Below are 23686 nucleotides of genomic sequence, written 5' to 3' on the forward strand. Positions count from 1 at the left end.
GGCACACAAAGGGCTCGCTGAACACAGCAGCGATTTGTTCTGCCGGGCTCCAAGAGTTACAACTGAACACACACGCACACACAAAATAAACAAAGCTGGGAAAAAAACCACGACCATTTAAATGCTTTTCTTACAAGCTTTGTGTTCTTTAGAACCATTTCTGTGTGCATGTATGTATTTTACTCCTGCCTACCAGACAAAGGGACCTTCAAAACATGTAGAACGCGTAAAATTTTGCAATAGCTTTATTTTGCTTTGTTCCTTAGCAGATGAGTCAGTAGCAATATCTATTTCTTTAGAAGCCATGTGCCTGCACTCTTGTTATTTCAAGTTGGAGGTGTCTGGAATAATTTGTATCTACACACATGATTTCTCTTGTGCCAATTTTCTGGAAATTGCAGAATTTGGACTGAACTTGTTCAGGGTGCATAATCACATTTTGAGTAACACAGCTTACCCTGCTTTTTGGTACAATCAATATAAAGCTTTAACTACTAAAAGATGGTATGAATAGAACTTTAAAATTATTCCCATAAGCTTGACTGAAACAATTGATTAGTATCCCTTTAAAATAAGCAGAACTCAAGTAACGCCTCTGGTAGTTACCGGGGTGGGAAAGGTGCTGACTATTTGTGGTGGTGGGCATTACTCTACTGCCGGGACTGGCATGTCCTGCTGAAGAGGAGAATGTGTGTCCTGGGAACTCACTCAGCTCTAACACAGTGCCATGGTTTGCCATCCTTCTCATTTTTGTAATCTGATGGGGTGGGGGACAGTGTGGATCTCAAGTTTTGCTTTGGTTGAAGCGCCTTAGTTGGAGTCTATGGTAAGAGACCACAGCCATTAGCACACGGTCAGGGACAGATATCTTTGGCACGTAACATGAAAAACAACATCCCATGGAAACCAAGAACGTTATTCTACATCCCTTTAACCCTAAAGCAGAGAACTTACAAAAGGACAGTAAAATTCTGGATGTGAAGGCCTACCAACAACGAGTTGACCAAACTACACAAAGACTACCTAATTAGGATTAATCGTAAAATTAGACTCCTCAGAGGAGCGGAAACTAAGAATGGTATCCTGGTAAGCTGACTTGTGCATTGCAACAAATCCAGTTGCAGAATCTGGTCCTAATGCTTCCGCTGCCCACCCCCTCTCCCGTCCAGCAGTTAAATACTCCACAGTCCTTTACTCACAGGCTGTTTCTGTAACAGTCAGAGCATAAATATCTGTGTACCTAATGGACTTATCCTTAACACCGCAGTGAGGGAGGGAAGCGGCATTAACCTCATTTTGCAGATAAACAGTGGAAGCCCTGATGGCTGTCCTGTGTTTCACCCTATGGAGCAACTGCATGCATGCAGCGAGGGTAAAACGCTGTCAGCCTGAACGTGGCTTTGGCACAATCTCTGTTCCCTCTTTGCAAAGCCATCTACCTCAGTGGAGACAGGGGAAGCTCAGAATACGCATAAAGCAACATTAATTTCTCAGCTTCTGATTGCTCTGCTTAGCCTTGGAAGATGTGGAGGCTGGAGCAGGCCAAGTGTTTAGCAAGGGGTTATTGGGTTACGGCACTGAACTGCTCAGGTTCTCTCCTCAGCGCAGGATGGATGGTGCAGGGGCCTGAGCGAAAACCTGTGTGACCAACGCTCAGGAGTTCATTAAATTCTTCATTACTGTGAGATGGGAAATGTCAATGGTCTCTGAACATTTTGCTTGAACAGAAGGGGGAAACATTCTTTTAGTAAATATTAAAAACTTCTTTAAACAGTCAGAATTGAAAGCAATCTTATGGTAACGCGTTACCACGTGAAAATGCTGTTGCCAAGAACAGTATATACGTTTAAGAGCTCGGAAATTCTTATATTAATCATTGTTGTGGTTATTCAGACTGATGCTGCCGGCCGGTGCGGGAGAAAGCCACAGCCCTGCGCTCTCCTGCGCTGCCCTTTGCTTTGTGACCCGGCGCCTCCCGAACAATACGCGGGGGCACTTTCGAAACTTCAGGGCGTGCACCCAGCGCGGGCGGCAGCACCAGGAAGCGCCTTATGTAAGCGAACCGAGCGCCGGCAGGGTGACCCCCGGCGGCGCGGCGCGGCCTGCGCGGCCCGGGCGCAGTCCGGGAGCGCGGGGCCCTCAGGCGGGGCCCTCAGGCGGGGCCGAGCCGCGCTGAGGGGCCCGGGCCAGGCCCGGCGCGCGCGCCCCGGCAGCCAACGGTCTCTGCCCGCGCGCGCGCGCACGACACGTCACGCGCGGCTCCGAGCGGGCGGGGGCGGGGCCGCTCTCGCCGGGGGCGTCACGTGACCGCTGCCCCCCAATCCATCCTCCCCGGCGCGGCGGTCCCGTAGCGGCGGCGGGCGGGGGTGGAGGCGAGCGGACCTGCCGCGGCTTCGGCGGGAGGCGGCGCAGGCACCGGCGGTGAGTGCGCCTCGGTGGTGGCGGCGGCGGCGCGGGGGAGGGGAGGGGCGGGCCGGCGGCGGGGCAGGCTCGGGAGGCGGCCGCGGCTGTCGGTGGAAACATGGTGCCACACGTGAGGCTTATGTAAAGTGAGCGGCGGCCCGCGCGGCCAATGGCAGCGGCGCGCGCCCCGCCCCCGCCCGCGCGTCCCGCTGGCGTCACGCGGCCGCGGCCAATGGGAGCGCGGGCGGGGCGGGCGCGCGGCGGCCGGTCACGTTTCTGCCCGTATGAAGCCCGAGCCGGGAGGCGCGGGGCCGGCGGGACGCGCCGCGCGCGGTGAGTGGGGGCCCGCCGGGCGCGCTCCCCGCGGCCCCAAGGGGCTGCGGGACCCTCGGGGAGCGGCGGGAGGGGGCGGCGAGCGGCGGCCGCGGGGGGCACAGGGGCTCTCCCGCCTCCCCCGCCCGCCGGGCCGAGGTTACGTAACCCTCGCGCCGGGGCTCTCCCATTGCCGGGATGATGCGCGCGCGGGTCGCTCCTGTGCCGCGGGGTCCGTCCCGCTACCGGCCCCGGCCCGCCGGGGAGGGGGCGAGCGGGGCTCCCGCAGAAAGGTGGCTGTGACACGCCCCCCCTCCCCCCCGCTCCCCGTGAAACCGCGGGGCGAGGGAAGCGGCGGCCGGCCGTGAGTCGCTCCCCGGGGCGGGGTGCGGGGCTGAGCGCGGCACGGCCCCCGCCCGCCTTGGACGGGGAGAGCGTCCGGGAGCGGGGGCACAGACACCCCAGCGGGGCCGGGACGGCAGCTGGGCTCTCCGGGGGACGGCCGCCGGGGCCGGGCAGGGGCGCAGCGGGGGCGGCGCTGGCCCTGGCCCGGAGCGGGGGCGGAGGCGGCGGGCACCGGCGGCGGCGGGGCCGGACCCGGTCCCCCGGCGGGGCTCCGCTCTGCCGTCCCTGTCGGCTGGGGCCACGTCTGTGCGAGGGGGTGCGGAGCGGGCGGGCAGGGAGCGGGGGAAGCGGCGGAGAGCACGCGTGTCCCGGGGCGCTGAGCGGCACCGCGGGGGGACCGAGCTGGGTCCCAGCGGCCGGGCGGGTGCTCCACGGAGGAACTGTGGGCAGTCAGTAACCGAATCTCAGCGCCGCTGGGGCGTGTGAGCTACAGGTGGAGTTGGCAACAGGTGCTGTCCGTTTATTTTTTGTGTTGCCTGTAGTTGTAAGGACAGTCTGTTCCTTGAGACGGTGTGGTTGTGCTGCTCTTCACATTAGGTGCATAGTATTACATGCGTGATTACAAAACGCTTTATGTAAGTACAGTTTCATGCAAATAGGTGAGCAGCATGGTAACAGTCAAGCTGACGCTTTACATTTGACTTTTTGTAATAGGGTAAGCATTTTCATACAGGGACAGCATTTCTTTGTGTACTATAGGAGCTTAAAAAGCCCTCCAGGAGGTCGATATGAGGTCTCAGGTACTTGGGAAACTACAGTGCTTTGCAAGTGTGTTCCAGTGAAAAAGTAACTTGGCTGAGACAGTGCATTGATTCAGATCAAAGAAACAGAATCATTATGTATGGAAAAGACCTCTGAGATCCTTAAGTCCAACGTTTCATCCATATGTCCAATCGAAATCTACCCTCTTGCAGTTACAAACCGCTGCCTTTCATCCTGTCACCATAAGCCCTGATAAGAAGTCTTTCTCCATCTTCCTTGTAAGTTCACATCTTTCCCAAACACAAGACTTTGAGATTTATTGTCTTGGACATCTGAGATTGAATAGCTTTCACGAGTAAAGGGAGAGAAATGGCAATTCTCTAATGATTCTAGTGGTAAGAGTATCTGTCAAGTCAGAAGTAGAGTGAAAACCTGGTTAGTATGGTGAGAAAACCTTCCAAGTTGCTAGTATTGTTTCAGCCACAATGTGTTTGGTGCTGGGGGGAGTGCCCACACTGTTGCACTATAACATCAAGTTCCTTCTTGCTTATGCTTGTACGTGTTTGAGTGCTTTTATGATCTTTCTGTTTCGCCTTTGTCTCAGAAACTTGCATTATTTCTGCAAAGTGAGGAAGTTTCACTGAAGGGCTGGGCTGTGTCCTTGCTCCATGCAAAGCTAGGTGTTAGTCTTGTCATGACGACACTGTCCTGATTCTGGACTGTGCGGGTTGCTCACTCACTAGTAACGCATAGAGGAAAAGAGATGGCCTTTGGCCTGCAGTGGAAGAAAAAAGTCTACCAAAACTTTCAGGTTTTGGTGAAGTTTTGACCGTTTCAAGTGTGTATTTCAAGGTAGAAGGAAGCTATTGTAGTTGGATGTCGTAAATGCCAGACACCGCAGTGAAAGAGGATGGTCTGTCCTGTGAAGAAGCGGTTTGGCTTGATGTAGTTCAGAAGGCACAGGCATGGAAAGCAGGTTTTTGGCTTTTGTGCACTTCTTCAGATTTGGCAAGTTTTTTAGTTTCATTTATAATTCAAAGACTGAATGGTTTTGCTGGAATTTTTCTTTATTTGTCTGTTGGTGGGACTTCTTATAGGCTTCCTATATTCATTTTAGCAAACAAGTTCTGTCAGTGAAAATCCAAGTAATTTTAATTTTTACAATTTACTGTTACTCATTTTGGATTTCCACAGAGAGGCATTAAAGAGGCAGCATACTCTTGGCATAATACCTTCTCCACTTCCTCTAATCATAAGAGTAGAGTATGTAACAATACAGTTTACTTGATAAACTTACTCGAGCCTCTCCCTGAACAGTATGCTCTTACAGTAATAAGCTTTCCTAGTAAACTAAGATGTTGATGGAGTTTAGTCTCAAAGTATGAGGATAGAATGAAGTGGGGAAAGTGATTGGCAGTAGAGTTCTGGATGTTTCTTCTACTTCAGACGTTTATTATGACCAGGAAGTGTTTGGTTTAGATACAGACTGATAAACAGTTTTCTTTTTCCTGGGTTACCACACCCTTATTTCTCTAACATCTTTACAGTATTAGAATATGCTTCACTGCATTAAAAAAAAATCTTTTACCGCATTAAAAAAAAAAAAAAATCACCCCTCAAAGAATAAGGAAATGAGAAAGTTACCATGGGATGAGGTATATTTGTTGTGGTTTAAAAGCAAGAAGATTACTGGTAGCCAGTAGAACAAGTAAATTATCACTAGTCTAGATCAACTGTAGTGTTTTCCATAGGGTTGCTATGGTCGGCCTATGTCAAAAGGAACGTCATGTTCTTAGCCAGGCCTTGTGTAATAGCTGGCATGAGTGTCCTGTAGACACTGTATTATACTCATAACATTACCACATCATAATTACTAGATAATCAGGTGTTTCTGAAAAGGAATTTTTGTCTCCAGTTTTGATTGCGTGGCCTAGAATTCCTCTATAAGGATGGTGGATTATTGGGATTTTTAACTGGATTGTCTTACTGCATTCCACATTGAGTTATATCCCTGTAGTGCAAGTTTTAAACTGCTTAAATATTCATTATGTTAACTTAGCTTGTCAGGCGCTGAACAGCAAAGGAGTCAATTAATAGCTGTATTATTCTTTGTGGTAGTGTTGTATTAATGTAAAGGGCTTTTACTCGTTCTTTTGGTTATGGATGAAGTTGAATGCAGAAAGTGTTGGTCTTGAAGGTAATTCTGCTGCTGTTTTGTGTCCTGTGTAGAAAGTGTCTGTCTGCTTTCCTGCTTGAACTGATGCCTCAAACTTAACCCCTGCTGTGGGGTCAGACTGGAATGTTGTTGGTTGTTGTTGGTTAGCGAAGAAGGCTTTTTTTAAGTAGAAGTGACTTTTTAATAAAAAGTAGAACCAAAGCTACATTGCCTTTGCTTACAGAGCTCTGCCTTCTGACACTTGGAGCGTTGTTTGTGAGGGGATGAGGGTGTTTCTCTGTGAAGTATGTTTAAAGGACATGGGAAAAGAGAAGGTAGCAGTCAAAACCACAGTTCAGAGGGTGACAGTTGTGCTGTCTCTTGCCGGGATTTCCTGCGGCCCCAGGCTGCTTTGTGAAGCAGCGTGGATGCCTGGGGTGTGTGTGGGGCGAGCGGAGATCTCTGCAGCGCCTCTGAGCCCGTTCTGCGCTGCTGCCGGCAGCCAGCAGCCGTGCGTAGTAGGCAGCAGCGAGCACATGGGACCCCGCATGCCTGGGTGTCCACGCCGGGATGTGCTGCTCTCTAAGTGGCTTAGCACATCCCCGGGCACGCTCCTGCAGCCTGCTCGTTCTCTGCCCGCCAGCGCTGCCGGGACATGGGCCGCCTCCGGGCCCCTGCTCTGTGTTCTGGGCTTACCTTCCAGTCTAGATGGGGTCTTTGTCTCAGTGGCTGCACTGGGCTTGCACCAGACAGAATCCTCTTGCTTGGTCCCTGTCCCTCGTGAGGAGTTACCAAGGGACAGCAGCAATTCGCTGAGTTTCGTGGGAGCTGCCCAGGCAGTGTTCTGAAGTGCCCGTTTCTCCTGCTTATCCGCATATGAAAGGGAGGTTAGGAGAATTTGTGTGTGTGAAAGCTTTTGTAAAGTCAAGAATTTTTGGGACAGATGTTCTCAGCTGCTGGTGATCTGCTGCTGAAGTAGTGTGTGGTAGTCCTAGAGGAGCCTTATAAGTTCTCTGATATTTTTTGGTAGTCTGATTTAGGCAACTTTGCTTGTAGAACACAATCAGAAGTGAGGCTAGATTTACCTTCCTCAACATATATAAGCATGGAATATGGTTTTCATTTTTCCTTGGTTTTCTCCCAATAGGAAGGAAAATTTTATTGAGGATGCTGAAGGGGTAGTGACTCGACATGCTGTTTACATGAGTGGACTGAAATACACAGAAAGCGTTTCTTGGGGCAAGAGGATGAGGAGATTCTGCAGATGGTGTGAGCAGGCTGCAGAAGTTCAGTACTAGCAGTACCAGTGTTGATCCTGACAGGATTTGGTGGTGGGAAAGAAACTTCATCTGTATGCCAAAATGTCTGGGAAAGACTTTAGTTTTGCCTCCACCTGTTTTTGAGCATACCATGGTAATTCTTAACACTTGATTTTTCTTATAGGTAGAATAGTAAGAGATTTCCTTGTATAGATGGCTTTCTTTTAAAGTAGAACTGACTTTTAAAAAGTAGAACCAATGCTACATTGCCTTTCTAACATCCTGTCCTGAAACAGGAGGCAATTCCCTGTTAAATAACACCTGCAATTTATTGTAATTGAAGCTTAGGGAGACAAGATGAAGTGGTGAGGATGTCTAGTACTTGTCTTTTTTCTTGGTTTCGCTTCCTATCCTCCTTATTCCTTGCAGCTTTTGTATCTTAGTACAGGTTTTGTGCTTGACCTTATTACATGTACTTTTATGTTTCTGCTCAGTTTCTTTAATTGTACAAAGATCTTCAGTGTATAAAAGCACTTAGTTGGTTTCAGTTATATCTCTGCCATGGCTCTCTTGTGACTTGAGCTCTTATTTCAGTACTAATACATCCAACTCCTGGGACAAGTACATGGTGTTTGTTAGGTTGCTGCACTTTTTGGAGTGGATTATTGATGTGATGGGGACGAGAATTTATTTGGCACAGCATCTTCCAGAAGGGGACTTTGATTCTGGCTGAAATTTTGAACAGGCTGTGAACCACAGCAATGTCTGAAGAGCAGCATTAGCCTGGAACTACATTTTGGTGAAAGTATGTCTTGTCCTTAAGGAGAGGAGTAGTACATATGCAAATATACTGCTTAATGGGGATGTCAGCAAATACTAAAGTTGATGTAGGGTATTGAGATACTTTTAAATCTAGTTTCACCTAGATTAAAGGTGAAATATATGACTGCATGGTGGGGCATTATAATTTTTCTCTTTTCTGTGACAGCATTTGGCAACCTCAAATGTATAATTTGTCTCATTTTTTTCAGAAGGAGCAAGAGTTGACATGCAAATTTAGGGCTCTGATTATTGATGTTGTGTTTAATTGTCTCTCCAGTTCCACTTGGGAAGACAGTGCCATTTTCTGGTTACAGAGAAAATAAGGTGTTTTTTTAAATGCACACTGCATACAAGTAATTTTACATATCTTTAAGAAAAACCACCTTTTTAAGACTGGAAGCTGGAAAGAAGGATGTTTAGAAATCAGCATGGGGCTTGTGAAGGAGATGGTGTTTAGTGTCTTTAGAAGGTGTCTCAGCACAGGCTCCTTTTTTTTTAATGGCAAATACCCAACTTGTTGGCAATTAAGCTTGGCTCTGGGCCAAGTCTCTTACTCAAGGTGAAAGAATAAATTTGAGAGACAGTTTCACTTTGTTCTCAGGGATGATCAGTTCAGATTCACTGTGGACTCTTGAGCATGGGTGGTGGGTTTAACAGCACAAGGAATACTTACCTGAAAGGGGGAAATGAGCACAGCACAAGGAATACTTACCTGAAAGGGGGAAATGAGCTTTATTTCTGGTCTGGCAGAAATGAGAATTTGGGGTGGTTTCCCACATTTATAAAGGGAACAGACTTCAGTGGGTAATTATTCTGGGTATTGGTCAAGGAACCAATTTAGAAGTTAGGTTACAATAATAAATACTTTTATCAGTAAAATTTGGTTGCATTTCCCCTTGTATTTGTAGTCTTTATAATTGTTCTTCACCTGTGGAAGACATATTTTGCATGATTTGACTTCTGTTGCATTATGAAATGGATTTGATTTATCTTTTATAATAAATTTTAATCTTACTTACAAAACCTGGTATTCTTTTTTTCTTTTTATTTTAATAGGAGTATATTGATGACACTTTGAGATTTGGAAGGACCATGATTAGTACATTCATTGAGGTGAGTGTTTTATGTTATACCCACGAAAGTGATTTGTGATATCAGTTCTTTCTTAATGACTCTGAACTTGGGGGGGTGGGAGGTGTCTCTGTGATTTTATTATTGCTCTTTTGTGTACTTCCTTTGAAAGGTAGTGTCAGAATGCCCAAAAATAGAGATGTTCAGGGCTTTACATTTCCAAAGACCTGTTGCACAAATCATGCAGTACATGGAAATGGCTGTGGCTTCTCTAAATCTTTATGAAACTGGAATTTAGTGTAGTGTCAGTATCAAGCGCTGCATCTGCATTGTTTGTGCAGGTGTTTATTAATAGCTTCCATTTTTTTGATTGCTCTTGCGAGGAACTTTCAATTATGAGGAAAATTTTGGGGTCCAGAAAACCAAGTACTTACTGTTACTTAGATAATCAGGATGTAAAGGGATAATATTATGCTCCTAAACTTGAATTTAAAAAAGCAAATCATAGCTTCCAACAGTATTTTTTGGTCAGTTGTGCTCTGCTTTGAAAATAAAGAAATGTTGATTGTTATTGGAGCAAAAAAAGGAAAATTCAAGGAGTATGGTGGAGGAGTGTAATCTGTGATGTGAAGAAAATTTATAATGTGCTTTCATTAAATGTGATCTGATGATGCCACAGTACTGGCACTAGACAGGAAAGACAGATGATCTGGATAGTACTGTAATCTTGCAATACAGATGGAATTGTAACTGAGATTTTGAGTATTAACACTATAATGTTTGTTCAGTCTAAATGATTGAGGAAAAAAACCCAAACAATCCTGTTTTTCTATGGCTGGAAAAAGTGATCTGAATGGGTTCTAACAGCTGACTCTTTTCAATGCTGCAGGTGTGACTTCAGCTCTGTGCAGAAAGTGAACCTGGTTCAGCTTGGTTTGCCTCCCGTATCACAGGTGTGTTCCTACAGCAGGGTTTTCACTCCTTTATAGTATTTGAAGTCTCCTGTGCTTAGAATAGAGAGATGTCAGTATGGAAGGGAATGAGGAAATGTCACAAGTTCTGTCTTCTTTGGGAACTGAACAGATTAGACTTCCTTCTGTGGAAAACACTTTACTGGAGATGCCATCTGCAGATGAACTCTTTCAGTGTTTTGGTACTTGGGTGTACTCAATCACCTGTACATTTCCTCTGAAAAATAATAGAAAACAGGTAAAATTGGCTGCCTCTAATTCTGTTCAGACTGTTTAAATACAAGTCATTCAAACCAGGCATTTTGTTTCAGATAAAAATCCTGTTGGTGTAGATCTGTCTTACTTTCCATTACATTGTAGAAAGGCTTATCATGAGAATTTTTAGTAGTTTACAAGGACTATTCTTGATGTTTTAATGTCTTCTCAAATGCATTAAATACATGAAACCAATATGATACACAATTAAAATGGTATGTGCCACTGTGAGTATATCTTCAAACTTAGACTTTTGAAAACCTTTTTAACTTTTTAAATTGAAGTTTTATAGGGAGTTCAGTTAGTGTAAAGGAATTGTGAGACCTGTCCCTAAACAAGGATTTAACAAGGATTCCACATTTTCAATGTTCAGGCTAAAAGCTGTGAAATCTGCAAGTACTTCTGGCTACAGCAATTTCTAATGCTTCTTGTGGTCAGAGATAAAGCCTGTAATTTCAATGCTGTATTACCAGTTTATGATAAGAACAGAAGCAAAACATTTAAAGAACCAGTGCATACAGATTTATATCATAATATGAGTATTTTGGAGCTTGTACTGGCTTCACGATGTCACACAGGATGGAATGTTGTGAATAAATTCTTCCTTTAGTCTGGCCAACACAAGTGTACTTTCACCAGTTGGTGCAGCATGTTAAATTAAGGCATGTTAGCACGGGCTGTCTTCCAGAGTGGTTAGCTTGGGATTTGAACACTGTTCCAAACGTTTCTTCTGCGTATTCAGATGAAGCACTTAGAATGATGTAATTGTCTGCCACACAAATGTTGGTCTTCTGAACTTCGGATTTTTATTCTAACATTTCTTTGTGCCACATGGCAGTGGCATGCACCAACAGACTTAGTTTCCTAGATTTCCTGGAAGAACTTTCAGTTTTTTTGTTTTTCATCGAAATTCCCAGTGTCTCTCTTGAGAAACTTTTTATTAGGAAGAATAATAATGTTAATGGAGTTTGTTAGTACAGACTTCTGACCATAAAGAAACAGTTTTTTACTGTGAGAGGGAGTGAGCACTGGGACAGATTGCCCAGAGAGACCATGGAATACCCATTTTTGGAAATAGCCAAAAGTCATCTGTTGGTGGTCCTGAGCAGCCTGCTCCTAGGTGACTCTGCCTGAACAGGGAGTTGGACAAGGTACCTCCAGAAGGCTCTTTTGATCTCAGTCATTGTGTGAACTGAACTTTTACAACTGCCTGGTAAAATCTTTAATGCTCTTACCAATCCTACTGTGACAGAGAGCCATAAAACGATACTGCAGCCAAACTTGATGAGCACTTGGAGGTCCTGACCAGGCCACATCAGGCATTTGGCTCTGTGCCCTGCTGGAGAGGCCAGCCCTGTGTTCCCAGTGGCTGTGACAGCCCATCAGACTGTACAGTGTGATACCACTCTGATTGTGAATCCTAAGGGTTGTTTTATCTAGTGCAGAACATGCTATTACTTTAAAACTCTTTAACACCTTATTTCAGAGCAATAGTGTTTAAAATGCAAATTTGTGTCTTCTTCCTCTGCTGTATGACAGTTTCATGTTTAACCAACATTTATCTGCATAGGAGTGACATAGCTGTGAGCATCTCTGGTATCTGTTTGAAGAGGACACTCTTGGGGGGCCCAGGTATTTCTTTTATATTTTATAGTTATAGAGGTGTCCGGACTCTGTAATGGTCAAAGATTTCCAGTAGAAGAGGATGAGACAAGAATTAAATGCATGTGGGAGACTCTGGACCTAGGCACCTCATGCTTTTGATGCTAGCTGGGAGGGAGCTTGATAAACACTTTTGCCACCTTTTCGTAGAAAAAACAGGTAAGAAACACACATAATTATTATGATTCATGCTAGTAGAAAGATGCTTCCCCTCCTGCTCCTCTAGATCTTACGTAGAAAATACACTGTTCTGTGTTTGTTATCTTTAAACTGGGGTTTCAGTCATATATATGTACTCATTCAGATCAATATTTTGGGTATAAATGGGGGAGTTACTTTATTTGAAGCTAAAACATTTTTTAGCCTTAAAACCATAGTTATTCTTAAATTTAGGTTTGAGTTTCTTCAGCAAGGAAACAATCTGGTTGGAAGCATCCTCACTGTGGCTGCCTGGGCCCTGATCTGATGCTGACTTCTTCCTGTGTAGGTGCTGCTCTAAATTCAGGGTGGCACTCGGATGGTTCTGGAATAAGGCTGTGTCCTGATCTGTTCCCTTTGTAAAGTGGCAGCTGAGAGCAGTGGTTAATAAGATGACCCTTATCAGGCAAATAAGAGTCTTGTGTCCAGGATCTTCTTGAGCTGAAAGGCGAATCCTGATCAAAAAGTTGTGAAATGAGTATTGTGAAATTCAGGTTTTATGGGAGCCTTTGTGGTATACTAGATGTTGATAATTTTATTGACATTGACATCTCATTGCTTGTTTAAAAAAAGGGCAAAACTTGTTCATGATTACTTGGAGTAATTTAAGTAATCCAGTAAAAAAAATTCCCTTTCTTTTTTTAACTAAAAAAACTTGCAAGAAATTATTGAGCATCTTTGTTATTGTTTCCTATAATTTGAGAATATTGCCATCTTTTCTTTCTCCCCTTCCTAGAAAAGTCCTAGTGAAAGTATTCTGTTAATTGTTCTTGCTAGGAAAACAAGAAGCTCTCAGTGTTGAAGTTGCACAGTTGAACAAGTAATTTCTTGGATTATTGCTTGTTTTCCAACATTTTCTCTTAACGTTTTTCGACTCCCAAGCATTTAATTATTGTCTAATTGCACAGAGAGAATGCATTCATTGTAGATGTTAATTTTCAATCATATCTAGAATTGCATGATCTGACTAAACCCTCGCTTGTTATTTGTCGTCTAAATAAGAAAACTTTTATCATTTTGCAAAGCAAAAATCTAGAAGACATTTGGATACCCTTCTTGTTGACAAGATCTTCATTAAAATTTAATCCTGACTGTTAGGAATGTCTCCCATGGGTTCTAGTACAGTTAAGAGTACCTGAATATTCACATATCTATAGGCATAAAATGGAGTGTGTCTCTTGCTTTTTTGGGAATAAGTTGATGGTAGTTGTGAATTTAGACTCATCATGAGATGTTTGCCTCTTACTCATTTCTTCAGTTGGATAATTTTGACTCTGGACTGTTAGTTTCTCATCCTTCATATGCCAATACTAAACATGATCATTTTTGTGTGAAAAGAAATCTGGAAAAATGTTCTCTGAATATTACCAGATTTCTGCTGAAACAAGATTTTTGTGTTTAAAGTTATTGTTTCAGAAGAAATCTGCCTTCTTGGTGTTCTACAACCCTTCTTAAGGGTGTTTTTCAAAAACAAGCTCAATTACTTCTTTCAGCATTTGTCCATACGTATTTTGATGTGGTTTTTTGGTGATGTTCAAGTTCAGGCTGTTTCCTTTGTCTCACTGCAGAATAAAGGACCAACTGTAGGTAATGAATAACCAGAAGACCTTTGCTGCATATCTAACCTGGCAAATCAATGCCTGCATTTGTCCTTAGTGCTCAGTGGAATTATGGTGCCTTTCACACACTGCATCAGAATCTTAGAGAGCTCTAGTCTTTGCCAGAGGCAATAGAATGGGCTTTTGTGAGCCAGTTGCTGTAAAATCAAGCTTAGCTGGTGCCAGTTTAATTTTTAAAAGGTTTTTATTTATAGAGTCAAAATAGACATCCCTTAAAAGTTTAGAAGGTGGAGCAGAAAATAAAGAAAATCCTGGCTTCTTTCGATATCAAACCTAAAAGAGCTCTCTGTGTTTCCATGTTGAGATGCTTACTGAACTTGGTAGGGGATGTAATTACCTTCCTCAAACTGGTAACAAGAGAGAACCTCAGACTGGGAAAACATGCAGGCTTTTGCCTTCCAGTGTTGTTTGGTTAGTGATTGGGCATTTATTCAAGCATATGAGCAGGATGAATATGTGCAATTTATTATGTCATTTTCCCTGAGATTAGTTTCAAAGCTAATTAATCTCTTTGTGCTGTCTGACCGTCTGTGCTCCTGAAGTGTTCGCACAGTGCTGGTGTCTGCATGCAGATGTTCCACTTAAAGGCCTTTCTCTGCTCAGAGTGAGTCTGGCCAGCTGCATCACTTCTTACCTAAATTGCAGAGCATGGTTATTGCCAGTCTGAGCTTATTTCACAGTTACTCCTGTCTCTTCTAAGTCTCCAAAGTTAGGGCATATATTATCATCACATTATAAATTTAAAAAAACCACCAGGATTCTCCCAAAGAGGTAAACTCTTGTTTTAGAAAGGCTTCCCTTTCTTCAGAAGCTCTTGCAAGTTTATCATAATATTTTTCTTGTTCCTTCCTCTTTACTCTTCCTGTATTCCTTCTCTGGTATGTGCCTCTGGCACTGAGGCTTTTGAGATTTTGAAAGTGAAGAAATTTTGTGTGAGACTGTCTTTCAGTGACGTTAATCTTCCAGTCTTGCCTAAGAAAACCATTCCAGCTCAAGCTGAGCCAGTTCTTTTTGAAACATACCTTTAAAGATGACAAACTTGTTTTCTTCATTACTCAAATACTCTCTTTGTTTGTTTGGTTGGTTTTTTCTGGTTTGGTTGTCTTTGTGATCCAAATTGTAGTCACTATAATGCAGTTATTAGGTGTGGACAAAGCTGCAGAAGTTCTGGCATGTTGTTAGTTAGAGCCAGAAGTAACATGACTGAATTGCTTCTTGACACAAGAAGCAATTTCTGCCAGGTATCAAGAGGAAAAAAATTCACATTGTATCTCCTAAGGGTCAGTATCTATTTCTTTTATGTTGGTGACTCTCTTAATTTGTACCCATTGCTCAAATTAAAAATGTTTTTTAAAATTGTAAAAGCTTGACTGGCATTGAATCAATCAACTCTTGTTTCAGGGGTTACAGGAAATTCCTCAAAAGTTATTGGATAGCATACAGATTTATTTATTTATTTAGGGGACAAGTCTCTCCCACCTAAGGAAACGCTGCTGAAATTTCCTACAAATACTTGGCAGAAGCTAGCCTGGGTGTCACGGAAAGAAGGGAGGAGATGAGACAATAGATGACATTTGGAGGTGGAAAAAATTACTCACCAGTGGTTTAACAACTCAGAATTTCAAACTGTAAGACTCTACATGCTAGCTATGGCACATTTTCCTTGCCTCTTAGACTTCCAAAGATTACAGAAAATACTTTGGGAAAATAATTTTCCAAGGAAAGGTGGTGTCAAAAAAAGTATTTGTGAACAATTCTCATGGCTGGAAATACTACAGCTCATGTAATCCTCTCTGGCATCAGAATTCAGGAGAAGAGGTTTCTTGTGCCTAAAGACTAAAACACAAAATATTTACATCAGAGTAGGAAAAATGTGGCACAATCATTGCTCTTCCTATAAATAGCACAATTTTACTGCATTGCTGCTATACTGGGCTAATAATCTTCAGAGAATTTAAGGCTATTCTGAGAGTCTGTCTTTGGTAGTTCATGCTTTTAAACCTCTCAGTCGTGATTTACATAGTTTTCTTTATAGGAGTAAATATAGCAGCCCAAAGTTGGGTTTTTTAAAGTTTTTTGTTTTGTGAAAGCTCTTTTCCCCTATCTAAAGAAAATGTCATTTCCTAACAGATATAGTGGTGTTTTGATTATGGCAGTATTTTTTCTCATGTATCTAAAGCTCTTTCTAAGTAGCATTTTGTCAGGAAAACAGGAAGCAACTCCGAAGTTGGGTACAGAATATAGGATGAGAAATTGTAGATCTTGCCTTACATTTGTACACTCAGGCCTCCTTTAAGGTGATGCTGTGAGTGCCTTGTTTCTTAAAGCTCCATTTGAATTGTGATGGGGTTAATTACCTTCACTCATGGAACTCTCCATCGAGCTTTACAACCTTGGGGTCCTCTGAGAAATGACAGGATAAATGACAGCTGGGAAATGGCTTTGGAGAGTGGCTGCAGTTACTTCAGCAGGCGTGCTCTGATTCACACAGCAGTGGGAAGAGCATCCCCTGGGTGCAGATGGATCAACACACTTATGTGTGAAATGGATTTGTAGAGCATCCTATGAGATGGCCTTGCAAATAATACTAAATACTTCAGAGAAATAGAGCTATCAAAGATGCATTGTAGTAGGACTCATGAGAAGTAATTTTAGATGATTGGCTTTAGGGCATTTACAGCATGGTGTGACTAAAGCTGATAGGCCAAGAAACACTTCCAGTGTGTTGTAATTAAGAAATAGGAAATAGTTGACTTCTGATTGTGATGGTGTGAATTATAACATCTGTATTGTCTCACCCTTCTCATGAGACTGAAAATGGAATAAAAGTGTTTAAAATGCCTCTCAGTTGCCCCATCTCTGGGTCAGAAAAGAGCTTAATCTGGCACATTTATAGAGCACTCCTCCCTGTGCAGTACCAGGAGGTTTGTCCACGCAGGAGTTCCTGTGCCGCGTTCCACGCTGGCTCTCAGGGTGCTTTTGGTCCCTGTCACACCCAGCCAGGCTGGCTGAGCTCAGCCGTGTGCCCCTGCAGCCCTGGGCACTGCTGGACAGCCCTGGGCTCACACAGAGCTGCACTCGGGGTCCCCAGAGGGCAAGGGAAGTGTCAGCTCCTTCTGGCACTGAGATTAGATCAGAGATGAACTATCTGACCCGGTTAATCATTGGCCACCAGAGAATGTGCCATTGTGACATAATCCTACAGTTTCATCTCAGAGTAAATATCTTTTATCGCATGCTCTGGTTATGTAATTTTCAAGACAGAAGTGGTTAACCTTAGTCCAGGAAAAAACTGTCAAGAGCTCCTGAGGGGTAATTCAGTGCCTGGGTATACTGTTCAATACAGCAGCATCACAGGAGGTCTGTTCCAGCTGCATTAAAATACCTGAAGGGAATACCTGCAGAAGGAAAAAGTATATTTTACTCCACTGAAAGGCATTTTTCTATTATCACCTATAATAATATAATTCACTTGTGAATTATATACACCTGTAATTCGCCTATAATTCACTTGTGAATAAACTTGTAAGGAAAAAAAAAATAATACCTTTATACCATTACTGATAGCTTAAGTGAATGTCCTTAAACTATACTTTTAAATGAAAGCAGATATCTTGCATATTATTTTGACCAAATGAGGAGACAAGTAATGTTTTCTGGAACATGCAAAATAAATGTAAAATGCCTGGAAAAACATCAATTAGGAGGGTAAGAAAATAGCTTCCATGTGGTGTTGCTTTGAGGGGAGTTGAATCGTGGTGTGTTTTAAATTATTATTGTGAATGTTTTCCATTACAGTCTTTTCTTAAATACCCAAACATTTATTTATTTGTGTTTAAGATAAAACTGCTGTAGTTAATATTAACAAAACCTGATTGTTAATTTTTTTTATTCACTGTTATTCCTGACAAAGGTTTATTAGTTAATAATTGTAATAGTGAATATTTTAAAGAAACAAAGAGGAAGGAACACACATTGTTCTGTTGTCTTGAAAACAACAGAGATTCTCAACAAAGAATCTTAGTTCATAATTTTACACTGTTGTTGTCTCCGAGTTGCTGAAATGGGTGAGGATGTGAGTCAGATTAAATACAATCTTTTAAAAAGATAGAGAAAGTTGAACTGCTCTCCAGTACTTCTCTTTTGATGATACTTCAGTATTGGTCTGCCCTTGACTCACCTCTGTATGCCCTCTGATTTTTGAGCCTGGTGCATCAGAATTTGGTTTAAAAGCAGGGATATGGAGTGGTTTTTGTTTTAACCTTACTTTTCCAAGCAATTTTTATCATACCCCCCAAATTAGTGGTAATTAGTAGATAAAATTCTTCTCAGGGTTATTCATGCCTTGGAATCTTTGGTGCTGGTGATTAGGTGGGTTTGTGTGTTTAGTTTCCCTGTTCCTGCTGTATGTTCTGTCTGCTCACCTACATGGCTTTTGTATAAAGAAAGAAATGAAGAGTACAGTAGTGTTGCTTCCCAACTGATCTTAACAAAAACAAACCCCAATATAAAACAGGAGACCAACCCAAATTGCCTCCGAACCAAATAAACAAATAAACCTCTGATGTTTGAATAGGGTTTTTTTACTTTATCAAGGTAAACTGAAAGGCAGTGGAATGGTTCAACTGAAAATTGAAATAATCCAAATCTAGGTAGCAATACTGACAAGTATTAAGTAAGAAAATAGAAAACAAGAGAATATGTGAACTTTTAAGGAGTTTTTCCATGTTTCCATTCAACTCTTCTTTCTTGTGTGTGGGGTTTTAGTAAAAAATAAATACCTGTTTCATGTTAAAACATTGTGAGATTTTTTCAATTTAACGGAAACATTTCACCATGCAAATGCTGAATAAATTAACAGTGCATGTCATTTTTTACTTTCTTCAGTCAGTGCAAATTCCAGTTTGTCAGCAAGGCAAACAAGAAAATAATTTTTTTTTCTTCCTTCCCTTCCTCCCCAGATTTGTGCATCTGTACTTCCAAACAGAGGTTATACAGAGGGAAAATTCTGAATATGGCTTGATTTGCTCTTGGTCTTGGCAGTGTTTCTGATGAGTGTCCCACGAACTCTGTCAAGTTTTGGGGGTTCTCCTCTGGCACTGAGGAGCAGAACCCTGAGCAGCAGCCTGGCATCAGTGGAAACCTTTCTCTGTCCTTCTTAAAAGAGCAGCTCAAGATGAGTGACTATTCTGGACTTCCAAGTGACCACAGCCAGATGATAGCTGAAGACTCAGAAATTCAAGCAAAGCCTGAACACTCTCATGAAGTTCTTCAGGAAGATATCGAAATGAGCAGTGGCTCCAGTGGAAACGATTCCAGTGGAAATGACTCCAGTGGGAATGACACAAATGAAAACTATTCAAGTGGGCATGATTCTCATGGTCATGAATCTGATGAAAATGGGAAGGATTCAGCAATGCTCATGGAATCTTCAGACTGTCATAAAAGGTAGTAGCTATTATTAAATACATTTCACTTTTATTTTTGCCCCTAAAGACTTTTTTCCATTTGAATCAATATTTCTGAATAATAACTAAGATATAAAGCCTCTTCAGCAGGGAGCTGAGTGTGCTACTTGAGTTGTACTCTCATGTGGTGTAAATTATGTAGTATAATTCTTAAAGAACAGGTCTCTGGTGTTGGTGTTTGCATTGCCAGCATAATTTGCATCTTTCTTCTCATCGAGTGTTTAACTTGCCTTATTTATTTATTTTCCTGTAAACCAACTTCTGTAATTGTATATCAAAACCTGTCCATTAATTCTTATGTGTGAGGCTGCAACCGTGCTGTTTGAATCCTTTCAGAAATAGCTTGCTGGACAGAGCAGAGCTATGTTAAGAACCACCTCTCTAGTAGTCCTGTGAGGACCAGGGTGTTGGGACTCAGTGATCCTTACGGGTCCTTTCCCACTCAAGCTGTTCTGTGCTGCTTAGATAAATGGTTACAGCTTTAGTGCCCATTTGTTGTACCATGCAGAAGCTTCTAAAATTTGGAGTTGGCGTTTTGGGGTTTTTGTGTTGGGGGTTTTTTCTTTTGTGGGTTTTTTGGGTGTTTGTTTTGTTTTGTTTTTGGTTGGTTTTGGGTTTTTTTTGAGGTAGTCAGTCATTAATAAGAAAATAAAAACTTACAATGAACAAAATGGTTTTTGTTAGGTTTTCAAATATTAATCCTTTTCTCTTCTCCTTATTCTAGTTCAAGCTCAAATGCATTTAGTCTGATGATTGCAAACTCTGAACACAATCAGTCCAGCAGTGGATGCAGGTAAATTAATGGGCATATATTTTTCAGTAATGTGCTAAATGCTGAAAACTAAATAATGTCATATTTTGGTTTTTTGTTTTGTTTTGCCTCAACCTGGATGACTACATAAGAAATCCTGTCTTTGATTACTTCCTGTCCATAATCAGCAGCATCTCATATTAACCACTTGATTAAATTAGAGCCTTTTGTTGCTGTTCTGTGCGAGTTGTGTGGTAACCTTTGAGTTTGTGTTACTTTGTTTTGATTTTCTTGCTAATTCTGTAATTTTGGTTTATTGTGGGTCCGTTTGAATATTGCTTTAGTTATGGTGGGGTTTTGTAGCTTTGAATTTTTTTTTTCTCTTCAGAATTTAGTCTGAACTCGTTGGTGTGTTAACATCAGAATTCACCATTGAGCTGGGTTATTCCTGGGGTCCAGCAGCTGTATCACCTGCCTCTCCTGTGTTCCATTTTCTGGGATTCAAGGCCCCAGGGTGTAAGAATAAATGATACACAAACCCCAGCTGCAGGAATGAATCCCCCTGTATGAACTCTGCTTTTGTCCCTGATAGCCTTGAAGAGCCTGGTAGCTTGAAGGCTCATATTTAGACACTTCAGAGTACCCTGCTGCACTTGTTTTTTTAAGTCAACTTTTAAGTCAGATCAGGAGATCAAAGCCTGGTCCTGAGCAGATCAAAGATATCTAGCTAGAGCATGTTGATGTTACGATCCATATCTAAGACCTGCCTACCTGAATGTGTTCCTACCTGATGCAGTTCCTCGACAAGTGGCAAATTCAAATTATTCCAATGCATCATTTGGTGTGTGTTTGGGTGTTCAACATATTTTCTGTGTCTGCCTTGCATGCACCTGGAGATTTTGTTTCATGCTGTATTTTCAACTGGAAATTGTGATCCCAGGTTTATGTTGCTTAGTGTAAAAGAGTGAACCAAAGGCATTTCTTAATCTTTGTTTCCCATTGAGTTAGTTTTCTTCACTGTGAAGTTTTGGAGGGGTTTAGTTACTACAGTTTTTTTGGTGCTTCAATTTTAAATTTCATTAATAGCTCTCTGCTCAGAAATAATTAAGAATCCAGGTGGTAGTGTGTTCTCCCCAGCCATGAGACACTGTGCTAGAGGATTACAGAGCAAAATCTGATCGTTTGGGAATGGGAGACTGAAAATATCTAGAGAATGATCTTCAAAGAGAAGACTGAAGCAGTCTGATAAACTACTTACCTTTGTCGGCTTAATTTTGATTCAGACTACCAGGGTTTGCATTCAGTATCAGTGCCAGCCAACAACTCTAGTTTAATATCTGTAGGTACCTTTCCAATTTGCTGTCCACAAAAAGCAAAATGAAAAGCTCCTGTCTTTATAAACTTGCTTATTCTGTCCTCTGCAAGTCACACCTTCCCTGTGGCTGCCTGTTGTGCCTGATGCTACTGCTCTCTGGAAAAAACATTCTGGAGTTGTGTAACTTATTTTCTAAGATTGTCCATCTTCTGTATTTGCTGCTGCTGTAGGCTAATTTGGAAAGGGTTTTTTTTCCTTGCAGAAGAATCTGACCACTCTCATGAAGCAGTCTGTCCTCTGAGAGTACAAACCAGCAGTATGCTCAGTTATTTCATAATCTTTCATTTCTCTTTTTCCCTACTGCCAGCATGAAGGGTTCTTCTATGGAACTCTGTTAACAAAGCCCTGTTTGATTGCAGCAGTCCGAGCTGTCAAGCCACGTTGTACACGTGATTTTAATACACAGCATGAACATCATGTTTCCCAAGGGAGTGCTGCAGTCTTTTGTTTGATCCCTTGCCATTATTTCTTGGTACAAAATGACCAGTGAGTAAATGAACGCTGTGTGTCTCACAGTGCATTGTGATGGAAGCAAGGACAATGTGTATTCTCCAGTACAGCTTTGTCCCTTTGCAAGCATTTTTGGTGAAATACACCCAACACTTGTCAGATGATTTATCTACCTTTTCAAGCTCTTAAAACTTCTCAAAAAAATGCTCACAAATCCTCTTGAAAATTACTTGACAGCTGAAACTGCTTTTCTGGCCACTTCAGTCAGGCAGTGCAGTTGCCAGGACTATTGTTTCCACAGCGGTGCCCAGGGTAACTTCATACAGATTGCCAGCCATAACAATCAGGTGTTAAGAAAAGACTTCCCTTTGGAAGGGAAAAAAATTTCAGGAAGATCTAAGAACAGCTGTATAATCCTCTTGATCATTGTGAATGACCAGCTTTTAAAATCTCCAATGCAGAAGGCAAGGTGATTTATCATTTTAACTCCTTCCTATCCATCTGCCATCCTTCTTTGCTACCCTCTCACTTCCCTCACCTCCTTATCTCTTCCTTTGTGACTATATCAGCACCTCTCAATAGTGGAGAGAGATCCCAGGAACTGGAAAGGAAGGTGATCACTTTCTGATATTGGCAATGATAGTCTCTGTAGTTTGTCCTTCTCCACTGAGACAGCTCTTCTGAACATGCACCTGAGGCCTGTGAATGCAGCTTCTGTCTCCAGCCTCCTCTGATTCTTGTCCTTAGAAATTTAGTCAGAGTTTCCTCATCTTATTTAATGTGTTGCCATGCTTAGATGGGATACGTTATTCAAAGGATTTCTCATTTGTTCTGTTAACTTGATGCTCTCCCACTGCCATTCCCTTTTCAGGGACCTTTCTTAAGAGAACCTGCTTGAACAGGAGGTGAAGACTTGAATGGACCTCCTGCTTCTCTCCTTTGAAGTCCATGAATATTTCTGAGTTTGATTTGAAAGGAGCTAAGGAAAATACCACTAAAAAGGGAGGAAGGGGGACTGTGGCAAAGAAAAAAAAAATAAATTCTGTGGTGCTTGGGCATATGTACTGTTGCACATGCAGAGTCTATTTTACAGTTACATTCCAGGTGCTGGTAAATCTTTCACTTTAAATGGTCACATAAAAATTTCCTTAAGTTCTGGAACCTGATACTGAGTGAGTACTGGCAAAGTTAAGGAGGCTAGTGATAAAAATTGATGTGGGTGACAAGTGCTGGGGTACGTTTGGGCTTCTCTGAGGATGATGTGTCACTTCAAGCATTCTTTGTTTTTCATCTTACAGTAGTGAGCAGTCCACTAAAGCCAAAACACAAAAGGAATTGCTGAAAACACTGCAGGAGCTGAAAGCTCACCTTCCTTCTGAGAAGAGAGTCAAAGGCAAATCCAGTGTCCTAACAACGTTGAAATATGCCCTTAAAAGCATTAAACAAGTTAAAGGTAATAAAGTGTGATACTGCCTAGATAATGCCAACTTGGCTGAAGTAAACTTTCAAAATAGGAGTTTAAATAAGCATAGCTCTACAAAGAGAACTGTACTATGGCTGAAAACCTTTCTAACCAGGTATTTTCATGTTGTTCCTATTTGTTTGCTTTGTTAACTTTTGTTCCTTTGAGAGTTGAAGCAGCTCTCTAGAGGCTTGATGTTTTACTGCTGTTTGGTTGAGTTAGAAAATTGATTTGAAAACAGTTTACAGTTTCCTACTGTTTGAACTGTCAGACTACAATACATGACCATTCATATATGGGTAGATTAAGATGTGTGCTTTTGTTTGAGTTACTGATGAGGAAGCTC

At 42.3% G+C, this 23686-nt stretch overlaps 1 protein-coding gene across 10 annotated transcripts in view; it reads left to right on the forward strand.

Moving 5' to 3' along the window:
- The first annotated feature begins 1420 nt into the window (after positions 1-1420).
- The window catches only part of PER2 (period circadian regulator 2), a 46890-nt gene continuing 24624 nt past the window's right edge, over positions 1421-23686 (forward strand). Inside the window, exons 1-7 of one of the 10 annotated variants that reach the window (XM_038145915.1) lie at positions 1421-2421; positions 9115-9171; positions 10019-10082; positions 11926-12176; positions 18796-19282; positions 20027-20095; positions 23177-23331. In XM_038145915.1, coding sequence (XP_038001843.1) covers positions 19011-19282; positions 20027-20095; positions 23177-23331 — 496 coding nt within the window. In that variant the 5' untranslated portion in view covers positions 1421-2421; positions 9115-9171; positions 10019-10082; positions 11926-12176; positions 18796-19010. Of the gene's footprint in view, positions 2422-2632; positions 2737-9114; positions 9172-10018; positions 10083-11925; positions 12177-18795; positions 19283-20026; positions 20096-23176; positions 23332-23686 lie in introns of those variants that run through there. The other 9 variants (XM_038145920.1, XM_038145918.1, XM_038145911.1 and 6 more) reach the window with 9 other exon arrangements.

The sequence above is a fragment of the Motacilla alba genome, chromosome 9 (genome assembly GCF_015832195.1).
Source record: "Motacilla alba alba isolate MOTALB_02 chromosome 9, Motacilla_alba_V1.0_pri, whole genome shotgun sequence".
NCBI classification, from domain to species: domain Eukaryota; kingdom Metazoa; phylum Chordata; class Aves; order Passeriformes; family Motacillidae; genus Motacilla; species Motacilla alba.